Source organism: Dromiciops gliroides, chromosome 3, assembly GCF_019393635.1.
Source record: "Dromiciops gliroides isolate mDroGli1 chromosome 3, mDroGli1.pri, whole genome shotgun sequence".
In the NCBI taxonomy this organism is placed as follows: domain Eukaryota; kingdom Metazoa; phylum Chordata; class Mammalia; order Microbiotheria; family Microbiotheriidae; genus Dromiciops; species Dromiciops gliroides.
This window is the reverse complement of record NC_057863.1, coordinates 176,962,999-176,981,355: the sequence shown is the minus strand read 5'-3', so window position 1 is coordinate 176,981,355 and position 18,357 is coordinate 176,962,999. Positions and strand designations below refer to the sequence as shown.

The 18,357-nt window shown below is 37.3% G+C and overlaps 1 protein-coding gene across 1 annotated transcript in view; it reads right to left on the bottom strand.

Annotated features, from left to right (window-relative positions):
• Window positions 1-18,357, bottom strand: part of ATP11A (ATPase phospholipid transporting 11A) — a 225,275-nt gene that overhangs the window by 80,019 nt on the left and 126,899 nt on the right. Inside the window, 3 exon segments of the mRNA XM_043994249.1 lie at window positions 2,482-2,589; window positions 9,879-9,959; window positions 10,930-11,019. Of these exon segments, the coding sequence (XP_043850184.1) occupies window positions 2,482-2,589; window positions 9,879-9,959; window positions 10,930-11,019 (279 nt within the window).

The following is an 18,357-nucleotide window of genomic DNA, read 5'->3' as shown; positions in this document are numbered from 1 at the left end:
AGTTGTGATATACGAATGTAATGGAATACTATTGTGCTGTAAGAAAAGATAAACAGATGGATTTCAGAAAAACTTGGACTTACATGAATTGATGCTGAGTGAAATGAGCAGAACCAAGAGAACATTGTATAGAGCATCAACAACATTGTGGGATGATCAACTGTGATAGACTTAACTCTTCTCAGCAATACAATGATCCAAGACAGTGCCAAAAGGCTTTTCCACATTCAGAAAAAGAACTATGGAGTCAGAATGCAGACTGAACAACTTTTGTTGTTGCTTTTTTTTAACTGTTCATGTTTATTCTTTCTAATGTTTTTTTCCTTTTGTTCTGATTAATATGGAAATATGCATAACATGATAGTAATATATAACCAATGTCAAATTGCTTGCTTGCCTTGGGAGGGGGTAGTTAAAGGAAGGTGGGAGAAAAATTTGGAACTCAAAAATATCTTTACATCTAATTGAGAAAAATTCAAAATTTAAATATAAAAAAGTGCTTTCAGCATCCTACTTGAGACTCCTGTGCAAGTGAATCTAAAGTCTGGGGCTATTATGGGCAATGAGAGCTAAATGTCTACTGTCATCAGAAGAGCTTCATCTATTTTTTTTCCTCTAATAGTAAATTTAACACACCCCTGGGTTTGAATAGTCACCACTACAAAGCTGTGTCTTTCTCACAAGAAGTTCACACATTAAAATTTGTACTTAGCTTAGTTAAACAATCCAGATCATTTCCTTTAAAAGGACAATGGCAAAAACAAAACAAAACAAAAAAAAACATATCCCTTCCTATAGTATGGAAAAAATGTGCAAAGATTATAACACATTTAAAGAAAAGAGCTGTGAAATCTGGCCTAAGCGCAGAAGACTGGGGGTGGGGAGGAAATAGGCTAATGTCAGCCCATGATTTGATGTGTCATGTGTTTCATCCTACATATACTTGATAAACTTTGTATACTGCCAAAGAATACGAGTTTCCCAGAACTTACCTATTTGTTTGCATGAAACTGTATGGTGGCCACAGAAAACAATTTGGGTTTACCCAGGGTATTGTAGACTGGCCAGGTGAGTCATGCAAATAAACTATGTACCATTCATTTGGAACGAATAGGGAAAAGGCCAATCAGAATGACTGAAAAGTCAGACAATTATTTTGTGGCACTGTGAATGGCACCGGTTTTTACCAATTTCTTTGTCTACAAGATAGCACAGTACAGATTGGAATGAGAACACCTGGGTTCAAGTCCCTTCTCTGATGCTGACTACCTGTGTAATTTGGGGTATACAGACAAAAGGCCTTCCTGGGCCTCAGTTTTCTCCTCTGTAAAATGAAGGAGTCAGACTAGAAGACTGACCCCTGAGATCCCTTCCAACCTGGCATCTATGATCCAATGACACAGTTTCCCAACCAGGTAAACATTTTATTCTATCGACTTAATAAATAGTAAAATTTTGTAACTCTAAAGTTTATAAAGACCTTTTCCCATAATACCCAACAGGTAATGCAAGTATTATTTACCCCAATTTCATAAATGAGGAAATTAATGCCAACAAAGTTCCATGACTGAAAAATGGTCCTGAAAACAGTAAATGGGAAGTTGGAATTTGAATTCAAAAAGCTCCTGATGCCAAGTCCAGCCCCTCTTTGCACTAGACCATGTTGCCGCATAAAGACATTTTTTTTGGGCGGTGGGTAGGTGGGTGGGGTTAATGACTCAGTCTGTTTCACTAGTATTGAACAGTCAGGATCTTTTGAACAACAGGCATTTATGAAGCACCTACTATATGCCAGGCACTGTGCTAAGCACTGGGGACAGGAAGAAAGGCAAAGAGCAGTCTCACCTCTCAAGGAGCTGACAATCTAACTAGATACAAACAAGCAATAGTTAGGATAATAAGCTCTGACAGAGTAGAGAATTAGGAGTTGAATGTGGAAGTGAAGAAAGAATGGGGTATGAGGAGCCCCTGAGCTGCTGACCTGGGGAAGACAGGGAAGACTGGAAGAAAAAGAAAAGGAAGGAGAAGAGGAAGGAGAAGGGAGAGGGAAGAGGACAGGAAAGGGATAGGAACACATTCAGGAGGATTTACTTGGAAAGACCTTATCAATAATTTGCACATAAAATGGTGCTTCTCAAGTGACTAAAAATAGCAGTCTGCTAAATATCATCTTTTGCCCATTAAATTTTTTTTTACACTACTTACTAATTTACTCAGCAACATCACAGATCCTTTTTAAGTCAAGGAGAGAAACCAGACCTTTGATTTTGACAAATTCCAAATTAGTGCAGTTTGACATTATGTTTTTAAATTACTCAAATTGTTTTACTTTTTTTAGATGTCTCAATTTCCCCCCCTGTTTTATCAACTGCTTCCTAGTGTAATCTTTTAAGCATTTTAAATGACAACATAATCCCCTTTGCCAAGAAAATAAAGGGGCAATTGGTCCTAAATAAGGTAATTTCACCAACTGTTCCTCACTCTTAATTTCCGGCTTTGTTTTCGGACAAGCTTGCCATGCTGAATAAAATGGACAGGGCACTGGTTCATTGCATTGTCTGCTTTATGTCGAAGCCAGTCTTCATAGCCCTATAAGAAAGAAATAGAATGTAATGAGGTGAAGGAAAACAGGCTGCACCACCTTAATTTTCAATAATCTAACATGCTTTTTAATTATATTGCTATGATAGACCAGATTTATAGGCAGAAGGCTTAATTTCTATCTGATTTTATAAAACTACTTTGCTAAGAATTAAAAATATGTACAAAATCTAAGTTAAGGATCAGTTGTCAACTGATTTAGTAAAAAATAATATTCTTCAAACTGTTTTTCGTTAGTTGGGGGCTTCCCTGCTGCTTACAAACATGCCTAGGTTTCCACCATTCTCCTTCCCCTGAGCATCCTTAAAAATCCATTTCTTGATCTGACTTCCCCTCCAAGTTCTCGATCTCTTTCTCCTTCTTGGCTAACCTGCTCAAGAAAGCTATCCACAATCAGTGCCTCCATTCCCCCTCCTCTTACTTGCTTCTAAACTCCCTGCAATCTGGTTACTGATCTTAATATTCAACTGCTCTCTCCCAAGTCACCATGATCTTTTTTTAATTATAAAAGTATTTTATTATTTTCCAGTTACATGTAAAGATAGTTTTCAATATTTGTTTTTATAAGATTTCTAGTTTCAAATTTTTCTCCCTCCCTCCCCTCCCCAAGACAGCAAGTAATCTCATTAAACATATTTCTGCATTAATCATGCTGTGAAAGAAGAATCAAAGCAAAAAGGACAAACTTCAAAAAAGAAAAACAACAGCACCAAAAACAAAAGAAATAGTATGGTTCAATCTGCATCCATATTCCACAGTTCTTTTTTTCCCTGGATTTGGAGAGCTTTCTCCATGATGAGTCCTTTGGAACTATCTTATACCGTTATATTGTTGAGAAGAATCAAGTCTAACCAATGATCTCTTAAATACTAAAACCCTCCTCTTCCCCCAAACCTTATCCTTCTTGATCTCTGCAGCTGTAATTGATCTGTTATTACCCTGTTCTGGTATTATCTCCTTTTGGGGTGGTTTTATAATTACTATTCTTTCCTGGTTCTCCTTCTGACCAGTTTGACCCTTCCCCAGTTTCCTTTTCTGGATCTACACCCAGGTCTCACCCATCTCAAGCCTCTGTCCCGGGCCATCTTCTCTCCTCTCTATATACTATCTCACTCAATGATCTTACCAGTTTCCATGAATTTGATGTTCATCTGTAGACAGACTGAGTCTCAGGCTATTTACCAAGGTCTGGCCTTTCTCTTGACTTCCAATCTCACATCATTAACTATCTTTGGTAAATTTCAAAATTAATGACCCCAGAGACATTTCAAACTCAACAAGTCCAAAAAAGAATTCACTGTCTTTCTTACCATTGCCCTCCTTTTTTTCTGAATTTCCTTATTATTACTGTCAAGGGCACCCATATTTTCTCAGTTACTCAAACTTTCCTCCTCCCTCTCACTTGCTCCATATATCCAATCTGTTGTCAAGGCCTGCCATTTTTATTTTCTTGTTTACATCTCCTCTCCACTCACATAAGCCACTCACAGGCCTTCATCAATTCACTTCTGGCCTACTACAAAAGCCTTCTGGTAGGAGTCTTGCCTGATTTCCTTTGCTAAAGCTGTTCAGACTAATGACTCTGTGTGTGTGTGTGTGTGTGTGTGTGTGTGTGTGTGTGTGTGTGTGTGTGTACAGTTGCTAGTATTTAATAATTCACTCTTAGTTTTTTACTTCAATTTCAGTGCTGCAAATAACTCTTATCTCATGCTGCTGAGGAGAATGAAACCACTCAACATGAGGCTCCCCATTTCTCCTTTCACATCTCTAAACCTGCTTATCTTTCTCCATCTTCATTGAACTGGGCCCATTTCTTTTTTTTTTTTTTTTGTGGGGCAATTGGACTTGCTCAGGGTCACACGGCTAGTAAATGTCAAGTGTATGCACTGCGACACCTAGCTAGCTGCCCCCTGAACTGGGCCCTCTTCTTGCCAACACTAATCTCTCCACTTGAACCTTTGGCACCACCATCTCCATCTTCAAAATTTTATGCCATTAATCTTTCTTTCTTTTGCTCATTTTCAGTCTCTTTCCTATCACCAGACTTTGGACCTCATACTTGAACTTCATTCCCAGGGATACTGAGTTCTCTACCATTGGAGGTCTTTAAGCAGAGGCTGGAAAAACACTACCCAGTAGTGCTGTGCACAGGATCAAGATGTGGCCAAGTATTGGACCAGATAACCTTTGAGGTTTTACCCCATGATAAGTTTATGATTCTGTGACTTCTGACTACCTGAACACCAATGTTTGACTTTTACCTCAAAATTAGCACATCTAAACCAAAATCTATCATATTCCCCACCAAACCTACTACATCATTCCTATGTGTTTCTCTCAACTTTATAAAAAGAAGATAGAAAGTCCAGAAGAGTATCTGTGTTTAGAAAATCTTCCCAACATTTAGAAACTTAAGGTCTGAGTACACAGAATGTGTGTGTATGTGTGTATGTATGTATGTTTACACACAGATGGGCAGTATGGTGCAATGAAAAAATGTACCACTTGTGGTTTCTGTTACACCTAACATGGGAAGAGAGGTGTAGAAAGGGAACTCTCTAGATTTATTACCAGATATGTGAAGGGAAAATGTACAGAGGCATAGTTATTTAAGTAAAGAGCAATGGAAGAGCCTTTTTCCCCCAAAAGTGCTGCCCCCATAACCATTATCACTTTAGAACTGGATCCTATCCAGATATTAAAATGCCCAAGTAGAAGGAGAGATTCAGTTTCAAAGAAATAAACAAAACCCTTACGTAATACATTTTGAGCATTCAAAGCATCAAGGAGACTGCTAACTTTGAATACTTAAACATGTATTTTCTTCTAAGGAATGGTTCTGGGTTCCCTTCCCCAGACATTTTTATATATAAGGTAAGCAATTCTTTTAAAAAAAAGTTTCAAGATTTACTTCTGCCAAAACCCAAAGTGTCTGAATGTTCACCCATCAATTCACACATCATTGTTCTCTTCTTTTTGTACAGTAACACAGAAATTTACTTACATCTACAGCTACAAACATCTTTAGACTTCCTATTTCAACCCTGCCACACACATTCTAATACTGTTATGCTTGCAGTGGGAATTGCATACTATTGACTTTCAGCATTTTCAAAACAGGTATAATGTAATCACACTAAAGTGATTTTTTGGAGGGGGCTGAGGCAATTGGGGTTAAGTGACTTGCCCAAGGTCACACAGCTAGTAAGTGTTAAGTGTCTGAGGCTGGATTTGAACTTGGGTCCTCCTGACTCCAGGCACTGTGCCACCTAGCTGCCCCCACTAAAGTGATTTTTTAAAATAATAATAAACATTTTTATTTAAAGTTTTGAGTTTTAAATTCTACCCCCTTCCTCCTTCCCTCCTCAAGGTGATAAGCAATCAGATATGGTTATACATAAACAATTACTCTTAAGGGAAATTTTGTGAGCAATTTCACCTGAAGACAAAGGGATAGGTAAGACAATTCCTTGTGGAATTGTGTCTCTAGTCAAGATTTTAGGAGTCTAAGCACAGATGGCTTTCTTTTTAAAGGACTGTAGGTGGCTGAGGAGACAGATAACATCCTGGGGGAATGAAAGCTTGAGAATTTGACTCCAATGTGCTGGAGACATAGCTAATGGATAAAAATCACTTAGATAATTGGATCCTTTGAGACTCAATTGCACTCTTGTGCAACAGACCTTCTTTCATTTCCCCTTTCCACACCACCTGGCATATATTTCTTCTCATGACTATTAAGTAGGGGGGAGAAATCTAGAGAAAACACTCTTGGTCCCAGCCCCCAAACATATCACCTCCATAGCCACCACTCCCACAGTCCAAAATTTGTCCAGGGCTAGCAAGGAACAAACCTGCTTTTTCCCCTTGGTATGCAGTACTGGGGTCAAAGAGAAGCATCAACCTAGAGCGGCCCGATGGAAGAATGCACGGTAGAGGTGACTGCAATTTGGTTTGATAACCACGAAATGACACTATTTTCCCTGGATAGCGTGACCAAAAGTCTGATTCCTCAAGTACATGATGCTCAATTATTAGAGACATAATGAATAGAGATGGTGAGAGAATAAGGTCCCATGTAACTGAGAGGCAGTCAGAAGCAATGGACACAAAGAATCTTGGAGTCAGGGAAACTTGGGTTCAAGTTTCAACTCTGACACACATTGGCCACATGAGCTAACCATTCAGTGCTCAAGGCAACTCCCTACAACAATGGTAAGTTGAAAAGCAAATCAAATGTTCTTTCCACCATACAAGAGCCCCGTAAAAGAGATGTCATCTAAGAAGAAGCTTTTAAAATTACATCTGGATAGATGATAAGTGGTTTGGAAGTTCTTATCTTAATTCATTTTTCAGAAAGCATAAAAATAGATTTTCCTGAATTACCAGATAACTAGAATTACAATGATGAAAACATGGACGTGACTCAGCTGTTGTTTCACAAGAGCAGGAGAAGGAGCATTTTTTTACTTGGAAAGTAAACTCTCTTGCAATATGACAGCTTTGTGGTTCTTGTTAATTGCACACATACAATGAATGCTGTCATGTGGAACAGTTTTTTTTTTACCCTTTATGCTATGCTACTTAAAATTATTGTTGTGTGTTTAAAGAATGATGTTTTAAGGGAAAAGTGTCTATCAGAAATGCCGCACCACAACAGCTATTAGAAGTTGTCATTTTACAAATTATCTAGATGTACCAAATGAAAATATGCTGTGCAAACAGCTGAATGTAATTTTATATGTTCCACAGGTTTCAAGTACCTAAGGTGATAGCTTCCTTAATTAGAAGGCAGCATCTCTTTGAGAAAAGAAACTGGGTGCAATTATTTTAGCATTTTATAGTTTTGAAAAGTGCCACATGAAGATAGATGTTAAAATCCGCAGATAAGAAAGGACAATTAGGGCATGATGAAGGCTGTCTGAACTCATTGATGTGAGAGGCTCCCCTCCAGTGATGTAGGTCCTGGTATGCTCACATGCATCCTCCAGAGAGGCTCTAACATGCTGGGGCCTTCCTCCATAGCTCCTGACGTTGTACAAACATCAACAAAGCCTGTGTGAATCCCAGGGGTTATCTCTCACAACATAATGGGTCCACTTCTCTTTCTACTCTACCAGATGCTACTTTTCCTACATGATCCACAAAAGGGGTCAGAGGTTACAGCCCAATCACACTTGCCATCTTTGGGTCCTTCTACTGTCCTTTAGGTAACTTGCAACCTCAATTCAATAGAAACAGTGCAGCTAATAACAGACCAAACTCTCCCTTTGAGTACTGCTGCCATACAGATTGGGGACAGCAAAAAGGACCAGACCTGGGATGTCACTGGTACTGGGAAGTAGGAGGAAGCTCAGCTCTGCATGCCTGGAGGACTAAGTGGCTAAATGGTTTGCCCAGCATTGCATAGATGGTATGTGCCAGAGCCAGGATGTGAACCCAGATTCTTCATAACTCAATGGCTAGGGCAGCTAGGTGGCACAGTGGATAGAGCACCAGCCCTGGAGTCAGGAACACCTGAGTTCAAATCCGGCCTCAGACACTTGACACTTACTAGCTGTGTGACCCTGGGCAAGTCACTTAACCCTAAATGTCTCACTTGAAAAAAAAACAAAACAAAACTCAATGGCCAACTCTATCCATTGGCTGCCCTATATCTTAAAAAGAGAAAACACCATCCTATTCTCCATTGTACCCACTGGCAAATGTGACCTTTACAGCACCAAAGGTGAGCTCAACTAGAGCATAAGCATGGGATATAGCTTCAGGAAAGAAGCTCTAAGCAAGGTGCCTCTGGAAAAACAAGCCTGGAAATAGTTCAACATCACTTTGGGCCTGATGAGGATGGAGGAGACTGTCATGCCTCATTTTTAGGGCGTTGTTGTTACAATCTGAATTCTTTCGCCTCAGTCCAATACAGGATGACCAAGTCAAGCCAGATCTCCTAGATGATTCTAAGCAAAATTTAATTTTCTAATCTTCCTTGGGGCTTTAATCTGACCAATACTATGGTTAGTAGGTAGTCACATTTTTTTTTCACATCAGGACAAGAAGAGAATGTTAGGTCCTCCCATAAAGCCTGGCTAACTTTAATTTTAGTGCATCAATGATCTGAGATAGTCATCATTATGAATAACCCCTCTACCTATGCAAACTGTAAAATGGTTCTCTTAGTAGTAGTTAAGTACAAAGTAGTCTTTGAAAGCAACAGTAATAGAGAAATGCAACACTATGCAGTCAAACTGATAGTGAGCCTCTCTTAAATTAACTAGGCTGATCCTCTGGTCGTCAGACAACACAAATACAGACCATCACCAATCCAACCACAGAAACCTTTCTAACTGGCCAGTCCCAGCTAGAACTCTTCTGATTGACCTTTTGAGAACTTAAGGGTCACCTCCACACTACATCAGCATTAACAATTTTACACTTGTAGTTCACCAACATATCAGCACATCCTTATGATATGGGGAGAGCACCAGGGCAAAGCGGAGATCAGGGAAGTCACACAGGGTCACCGAGCATCCTTATTTGATTAAAAGTTTGGAGGAAAAAACTCCTAACATAATTCTCAAAGTCATTAATCTTACCAATGGATTGGGCAACTTAATTTAACACAAGTGTAAACTGGGCACATGCTTGTAAGATCATGAATGAGGAGTTAATGAGAAGGAACATAAACCCTCAAGGATCAAGAGTCAGGCAGTTTATCATTTAGAGGCATGCCAGCAGCAGCTCCCCAACATGGGCACACAGAGGGATGGGTATCCCAATCGAGAGCACAGATCTCCTGGACCTCTGCCCTTTTAGCTGATTAGTATTGCTGGGCAGATTCACAGGAACTAAGGAGAAGGGGGACCTTGGGAACAGTCAATCAGTAGGTATGATGTGACCTCTCCTTATCAACTACAAGGGCACTGTGATTAGGGAAATTTGCTAACTTGGTATATGTGGATTAGATGAAGTTTGCTAAGCTGAGAGTTTACCAACCTTGCACTGCTAAGTCTAAATGTAGCTGGTATTTCCTGGTAGATAGGTGGATCTATCAGCGGGCAAAAAACCATTTCTTCTGTCAGCTGGGGCCTAAGAATAGGCCAATCCCCATTAAACTACAATTCAGGGTCTAGTGAAATTATTCTCTACAAAACAGCTCCTAATTCAGAGAACTGGGTTGATTTAATGAAAGGCAAACAACATAACAAAAGAAAATAACAAAAACTATATGCCAGAAAGAAAACGAACCAATTTCCTCTTAATTTTGTTGATAAAATTCTTACCTGTTTGATAGCAGTGACAGCAATGACAAAGAACAAAGGAAGTCCACTTGTGACTGGACTTGTGGGTGTATCAATAATTAACTGCAATTCAAACAAAGTTAGACAATTAATTTCAAAATACTCAGCTTAGTGAGGAATTCTTATTCTGTGTCCTATATAAATCACAATAGCACTCACTTTAGATTGTTCAACATATTTTAAAATGTTTATCTCATTTTATCTTGACAGTGTCCCTAAGAGACAGGGAGGACAATTAGTATTCCCAATACACAAATGAGGCAGTTGAAGGATTGAGAAGTTATGCTCAAGATAGTACAGCTGGTTAACTGAAGAGCAGTATTAGTCTGCCTAAGGCTTTCAACTCCTACCAGCTGGACAACCTATAAGTTTGGGAAAACCTGAATGCCAATTCCATCTTAAAGTGCTTTCCTGACCTTACTCTTACTTCAGGTGCATGAAGTCGATCAACTGACTGGCTAAGATGGCTTTGAAACCTTGGAATCACTTTGGCTTTTCATTTGGAATACATGTTCCTATTTTGGAAGATTCTAATCATATCAAGGCACAGAATTGCTTAGTTTTTTCAGTGTTTATCAACATGATGAAATATTTCTTGGTTTTCTCTTTGGTGCTCAAGGACCAATGTGAGAGAAATAAGCAACATTGCATTGCTCCCCTCTGAAGAAAAAGGGTACACAATCACGGATAAGTAAAACTTATCCTAGAGATGTACCTTTTATTCATGAAGAAAATCAAATAAGAAGCTGCTCTTTTACAACAATGCTCCAGTCCTTTGTCTTATTAAGTAAGCAATGTCAGTTGCCTGAGGGTGGGAGAGTCATTCAAAGGCGGGGGGGGGGGGGGGGGGGGGGGGGGGGGGGGGGGGGAATGAGGGTTAAATGACTTGCCTAAGGCTAGTAAGTGTCAAGGGTCTGAGGTCAAATTTGAACTCAGGTCCTCCTGAATCCAGGGCCGGCGCTTCAACCACTGCCACCTAGCTGCCCCCAAGTTGTTCATTTTTGATTTAGTGATAGAAAGTAAAGGGGCTTACCTGTACCAGAAAGATGATAAGAAAATAAAAATTGGCTATTCTTCTGAACTGCTCAAACAAATTCTTGGGGATGAAGTTCCAAAATGTGTACTGTACAAAGAAAAAAAACAAAACAAAAAAACCCAAAGTGATCAATTTTCTGTCTCTTCTTGACATATAATCTTTAAAAGAATTTTTTGGTCCGTATTCTCTTTTGCAACATGGATAATGAAGAAATGTTTTGCATGATCATACATGTATAATCTATATCAAACTGCTTGTCTTTTCAAGGAGAGGGAGGGGAGGAAGGGAAACAAACTCAAAAATCATAGAAAAATGTCAAAAAATTGTTTTTACGTGTAATTGAGAAAAAGTAAAATAAAAACATTCTAAAAATACAATGTATTAAAAATTTGCATGATGAGCTTAAAAAAAGAAATCACTGTTATTTCTGACTCCTTTACCCACCCACAGGGGCCTTAGCTTCCAAAAATATATAGTCAAGCAAAACACCCTAGCACTATAGGTCTAAAAGGTAGGACTTGTTCCCCCACCTCTGTCCTGTATGGAGGCATCGTCCACAATCAATCTTCTGAAGTCATAATTGGTCACTGAAAATGCCTTATTTTATACAATATTTCACTTCATATAGTATTCCTTTGTGGTGTGCTAAACAGTATTATCTAAGACTTAAAAGTATCATTCTGAAAATAAAATTACTAATGAAAGGCAGCATGGAGTAACAGATAAAGGGATAGACAGAGGGCTCTGACCCTTACTAGCTGTGTGCTCATGGGAAAGTTGCTCAACTTCTGTAAGCCTCAGTTTCCTCATTTGTGTGGCAGAGGAAATAATATCTATACTACTTGTCCCAAATTTGTTTGACTAAAGCACTTAAACAGTTATATAAACATCTACTATCAACTGAAAATTAAATGTGCTAATTGATGCTTAGTCAATTTTTTCATATGAATAGAAGAATTAGTTGTTATAATTTAAATCTTGAGAATGTTGCTAAGTGGAAATTCTTGGGCAGCAGAAATTCAAAAGACATTAATTAAATACTTATTATGTTTTTTTAAAAAAACACCTAAGGATACAAAAACAAAAAATAAAATACTCATTGTATTCAAGTAGCTAAAAGTCTGGGGGGAAGGGCCGACAAAATACACAACAATTAAGGACAATAGGAGGCAGGGTGTGAGAGACAAAGGAATTTCCCACGCTTTACTGTAGAATTTGAAATATTAAATTCTAGGTAACTGAATCTAATTCAAGGTAACTAGAATAAGATGAGCATCTCTCCAATTAACCAACAGTTATACTTTTAAACACAAAATAATATGAAAAATATAAAATTATATAATTAAGAATCTCAGAACACACAGAATGGTTATTTCTAGTTTTTTCTTTATCATATTATGAATATCATACAAGCATATTAAGAGAAATTCAAGAACCAAGACAAAATTTGCTTTTCACATGATCTCTGCCTTAGTCTGAAAACTGTTTTCAAACAATATCAGTGTTATAAATATTTTACCCAAAATTATCAAAGTTTCCTTAACTAGAACATCTTCCAGAGTAACTCAAGAATATGATTGGCTCCCATACTTTTATAAACATGTATATTTACTGAATTCTTACTTTCAAAACAAGACTATTCTAAAAAATTATAGTTGGATAATAATTGATAAAAATGTCCATTTGCTGAACTGGTAGAGATTAATGTCTTGAGAAAAACTAAAGGAGTGTCTTGCTTCAATTCCTTACCAACTAAGTACTATATTGTATCTAAAATGTTTTAGTAATTATATTTTTATAATAACTGATTTCCTTTCTAATCTTATATATTTTATGCATATAAAACTATCACCCCAAATGCCAAAGGGATCCATTGGCTTCATAGCTGTTTGCATGTCTCCCCTATTTGACTGTCAAGTATTTCAAAACAGGAGGCTGTCTTTTATCCTTTCTTTGTATCCCTGGTGCTTGACACAGTGCCTAGCACATAGTATGGCCTTAATAAATGTTTAATGATTTACAGAATGCCAGATGGGTCCATGTCCAAAAAAACCGCCAAGAACTTCTGACCTAAAGAAACCAGCAATGGAGATATGGTTTGGTTGGGGGTTTAGGAATGAAGTTTAAAAAATAAAATGAGTAATGTAGTTATAAAGAATATTAGAATTGGAATCAAGCTGCATATAATTAGTACAATGTTAAATAATATATAATTAATGTTACACAGCAGATGTTATTTAATACAATAATTTCAGATTTAATAGCATAGAATAATACATGGAAACACAAACTATACAAGAATATTTCAAATCTCCAGAAAACTCACCAACATCAATCATCTGTGTGGTTATTAAATTTCTATTAATGTTAACAGGGTTTTGGGTTTGTAGTGGGACCCCAAGAAATCCAAAAGATTCCAACCCCCAAGGAATCCTGAGACGTTTCCAAGGTGAAAACAGGTCTTCCTCCCAACTAAAGAATAAGGTGTGGCCTAACATAATGCTGGTACACTGATAAGCAATATCAAGGTCTGCAAGATGATATATAGGATATGGATGTATGCTACATATCCTACTGATACCCCATTATTCAAAGATCCCCTCACAGTTATCTTTCCCTTCTCTCCCCTTTGTTTTGTAAAGATACAAAAGACCAAAAGAGTCTGTCTTTGGGTCAAATATTTCTCTCTCCTAATAAAGCTCTTTTTATTTTACAAAATTTGCAGTGATTCTCCAATTCTTTGGGTGAACTAGCCCCCCAATCCAGGTCACAAGTCCCCCCAACAGGTTTACTATTCAATATATATGATCTACTTTGATTTGTTACCATAATCGCTCTTATCACCCCAAGTTCAAAGTAAGCCAGAGGTATATTTAGATAATTATTATTAAAATTACAACCTCTCTATTCTTAAATAATCAAAATTACTCCCAACCCACTTACTAATGCTACTTTTCTCAAATGGAGAAATCTCTTTTCTCATCAGCATTTGTTCATATCTATCTATATGTCAAAACCCCTTTTCTTCTAGCCATAAATAAAACACCAGTTATCATGGATAAAATTTGTTAATAGTATAACAAATATAGCACAAAGATTTGAATAATTCCTTAAAATGCTTTAGCTGTGAGGAAGATCCCAGCTAAAGTCACCACTAACCATCACCGTTACTCTTGACTTCACTTCTGAACAAAGTTCCATCATATATTACTCAAAGCTACAGCTAAAATCTGTAGAGAATCCTCTTCTTATTTATTTGCAATATAAGGGTTAAACTAAGTTCTTTGAGGGAATAAGTTCTTTTTTTCTCCCTACAGTATTTCTCCAGTCTCTTTTACACACTCCTCAAGGAATATACTTTATGTTTTTTCACAAGAGTTAAAACAGTTCAAATAGGGAGGAAAGCTTCATTTTCTTTCTGTCTTCTCATAGTTTCTCTCAAAACATCACTGATTCTCTCTCCAGAGTGACAGCTAAATTGCCAGTTCTTTGAGATTCCATAAATTCTTAAAGAGGCAGTGACAACCACTATAGTTCTCTGGGGAGGCTACTGAAGCTTGTATATTTTTATTATAGTCAAAAATAATTTCTGGTTGGGGTTCATCAAGCCCACATCAATGTTATATAAGATACACAAAATGCAAAGCACCTCCTGGCAGGCTGTTTTAAACAAGGAGAAGAAAAACGATATACTGGTAATAATAATAATAGTTAAATAAAATAAAAATAATGTAACAATAATTTTAAAACAGAACAAGACAATCATGGTATTGCATAGAGACATAAAAACATTGAACAAAATTGGATATAATTCGTCAACAAGCCCCACATAATGCTGAATAAAGTAATAGCTCACCCTGTTTCTCCTGCAACATCTTAAGTTAGCCTTTTCAGAGGTTGAATGGTTCTGAGTCTTTGATGACCTATGACCTTTATATATCTATATCAATATCTATACATCTACTAATTATCCCCAAGCTTTATGGATTTCCCTCCCCCTCCACTACAAATGAAGTTTACCTCAGAAAAGGCACTGCCTCTAGATTCAACCCTATTCTCTTTTCTCAACTGGGGCTCTCCTTAGTTCAAAGTAAAGCTATTTGGTTTCTATATACAATGTGTCTATTTCACACACTGCCATTCATTTGCAAGAAATTCTCTGTGCTGAATGGGAAGCAAGATGGACTTAAAGATTCTTTAGCTCCTGTTTGAACATCAGTTTCATAAGAAGTTATTATTTTTAAAAATCTATATTTCCGGGCATCTAGGTGGCACAGTGGATAGAGCACCAGCCCTAGAGTCAGGAGGACCTGAGTTCAAATCCGACCTCAGACACTTAACACTTACTAGCTGTGTGACCCTGGGCAAGTCACTTAACCCCAATTGCCTCACTAAAAAAAAAAAATTTAAAATTAAAATCTATATTTCCTTAGAACAAGACAAACTTACACTATGAACAAATGCCTCACCCATTTTATCGATGGTGCCCTGTTGCAGTAGATTTTCGGGCCTCAACTCTGCATTATTTGTAGGCAGGAGTCCTTCCTATCATCAGCTTTGTGACAGCTAAAAATTCCTTCAATATCCTTGCTGAATGTGCTGGCTGGATTATGCCAGAAGTACTGCTATTCCTTGTTTGAAAATGGCTGTGTTTGATTAGACTCATCTATTCTTTTATAAAGCTATGTTATTCTAGAAATTCTTGAACGTCTCAAATTCCATTTTTCTAGTTTAAAATTTAAATCTATGTGAGTGGTAACATACCAAGGAGGTACTAAAGGGTCCTGAAATGCTGCTAAGATAGTTGGCACAGTGGCCAGAGCTCTGCCCTTGGAGTAAAGAGGAGCTGAGTTCATATCTGGCCTCAGATACGTGCTAGTTGTGTGACCCTGAGCAAGTCATCTAACACTCTGCCTCAGTATCCTTATCTGTAAAATGAGCTGGAGAAGGAAATGGCAAACTACTACAGTATCTTTGTCAAGAAAACCCCAAATGGGGTCACAGAAAGTTGGACAAAATTGAAATGACTCAACAACAACATGCTGCTAAGACGGAATCTTCATGCTTATTAACCACAAATCCTGCAATACTAATTGCTGTGTATAGTGTTAATATGATTTCTCCATAAACATCACATTCTAATGCATAATGCAGATATGGAATTTAACCTGTATCATTGGAAAGTTATATTAAGAAAATATAAGTTTTCATGGATGCTGCTCCAGTGGAAAGGGCTTTGACATAAGACAGCAATGTGTCAGGAAAACTCATAAAGACAGTCTACTATTGCCTAGATGGGCTATAATATTCTCTTTCTTTTTCTTTTCTTTTTTTTTTTTCATGGGGCAATGAGAGTTAAGTGACTTGCCCAGGGTCACACAGCTAGTAAGTGTCAAGTGTCTGAGGTCAGATTTGAATTCAAGGGCTATAATATTCATTTTTGGAAGGAATACCTACAATGATGAGGTCACAATTATCTTGAAGTATTATGGATATTACAACTGATAAAAAAGAAAAATGATATTTAATTCTCTATGGAGAATTGAGAAGAAAAAAAAGGACCCTAGGAATTTATTTAAGACTTGGTGACTATTAACCTATAGAAGATTTATGAATGGCAGGTTGCATAAGCAAAACTAAAAATGGCACAGGCTTTTTACTCTGAATACTTGAACTGGCAAAACAATACAGAGAATCAATCGTGCATTTTTGTTATTTTGGAAAACTGAGCAATTTAAACAGGTCCAACCTCTCATCAAACAGTACAGCATACAATTGTGCTTTTTTCTTCTAGTTTCTGTTCTAATATTGTTAACTTATGCTTTAAAGTATTTAATAGTTAAAATCTCAGCTTGTCCATACTATTAGAATGGCATAAAGAGGTTTCCTTTTAATAATGTAATGGGGAAATCAAAAGGGTCTGTTACATTCTTATACTGTGTGTTGACACACACATATTTTGCATTGATTTAATGTTTAAAAAAAAAAAAAGAACTCACCCCACCCAAGAGCTTTCACTATGTTATCTTTACCTTTAATCCTAACAATGAAAAAAATTCAATAGTATTAGAATAGCTGACCGACCTACTTTTATCAGTGTAAATCAAATCTTGAGTTTTATGTAATTTAATTGGAACGTAGTTTATAAACAAAGATACCCAGAACAATATAATTTGATATACCTTTGAGCCATTCTTGATTCCTCTCTCATACACACTGTTGCATCCAACTCTTTGTGACCCCATTTGAGTTTTTTTGGCAAAGATACTGGAGTGATTTGCTATTTCCTTCTCCAGCTCATTTTACAGATGAGGAAACTAAGGCAAACAGGGTTAAGTGACTTGCTCAGGGTTATACAACTAGTAAGTTTCAGAGGTCAGATGTGAAGAGAGGAAGGAAAATGAATCTTCCTCACTCCAGGCTTGGAACTCTATCCACTATGTCACCTAGCTGCCTCTCACATAATCCTACTCCTCCATTTCTACTGTTGCCAATGGCTATTTTTTTATCTTTGTAACATATTTTGTACACGTCTCCTTTTCTCTTCTACTTAAATGAAATGTGTTTGTAAATTTGCTTTTTCCAATGGGGTGAGGGGAGAGAATTAGGAGCTGAAAAATCTTTTAAAAATGAATTAAATCATTACTACTTGCTTACAGGAATACTGCTAATAAGGAATGGTTTTAAAAGAATTTTTAGAACTAAAAAAGGGACACATTTTGTCAAAAGGGCTTGATCTGGTATTTTGTTATTTATATTTGAGATATATACTTGAAAATTAATTTTTGGTTTGGAACTATATTTCATTGGTATAGAAAAATCATAACAAAGAATCTCACTCTACCAATAAAGATCCTTAACTATTCTCTAACGCCATCTTAGAGAACTGTCTGAGAGACACCCCAAGAAGTTCAATGACTTGTCCAAGGTCACAAGCCAGTATATCTCCAAGGTGAATCTTTAATAGTTCTTTCCTACTCTAAGGACAACTATCACACTCTCTAAGCTAAGACACCTCCACCTCTTCAAATCATATACATCATATGACATACAGTTTTCGATTTCTCTTGATTCTCTTCATACCTTTAAATAAAAATAAACTTCCTAAAAAAAGAGCAAGGGGGTGGGAGGCAAAGAGAGACAGAAGAAAGGAGAATTCTGAATTCCATGAACATTTTTTCAAGGGATATGTTTCTTAGGCATAATGTAAGGTAATAGAGATTTGAAATCAACATAGCCAAATCAAGGCTCCTCCAAAAATAGGTAACTCTTGATATCTTAAAGTCTCTTACACAGGGATGGCTGTCCCTCCCTGTCCTCCTTTTGTGCTCCACTGTTGAGCCTCTGAATGACCAGCTTGCCTGTATTAGCTATCAGGGGTTTCCTAGCCCCAACCAACAGTAACATGCAGACAAACTTGAGGCC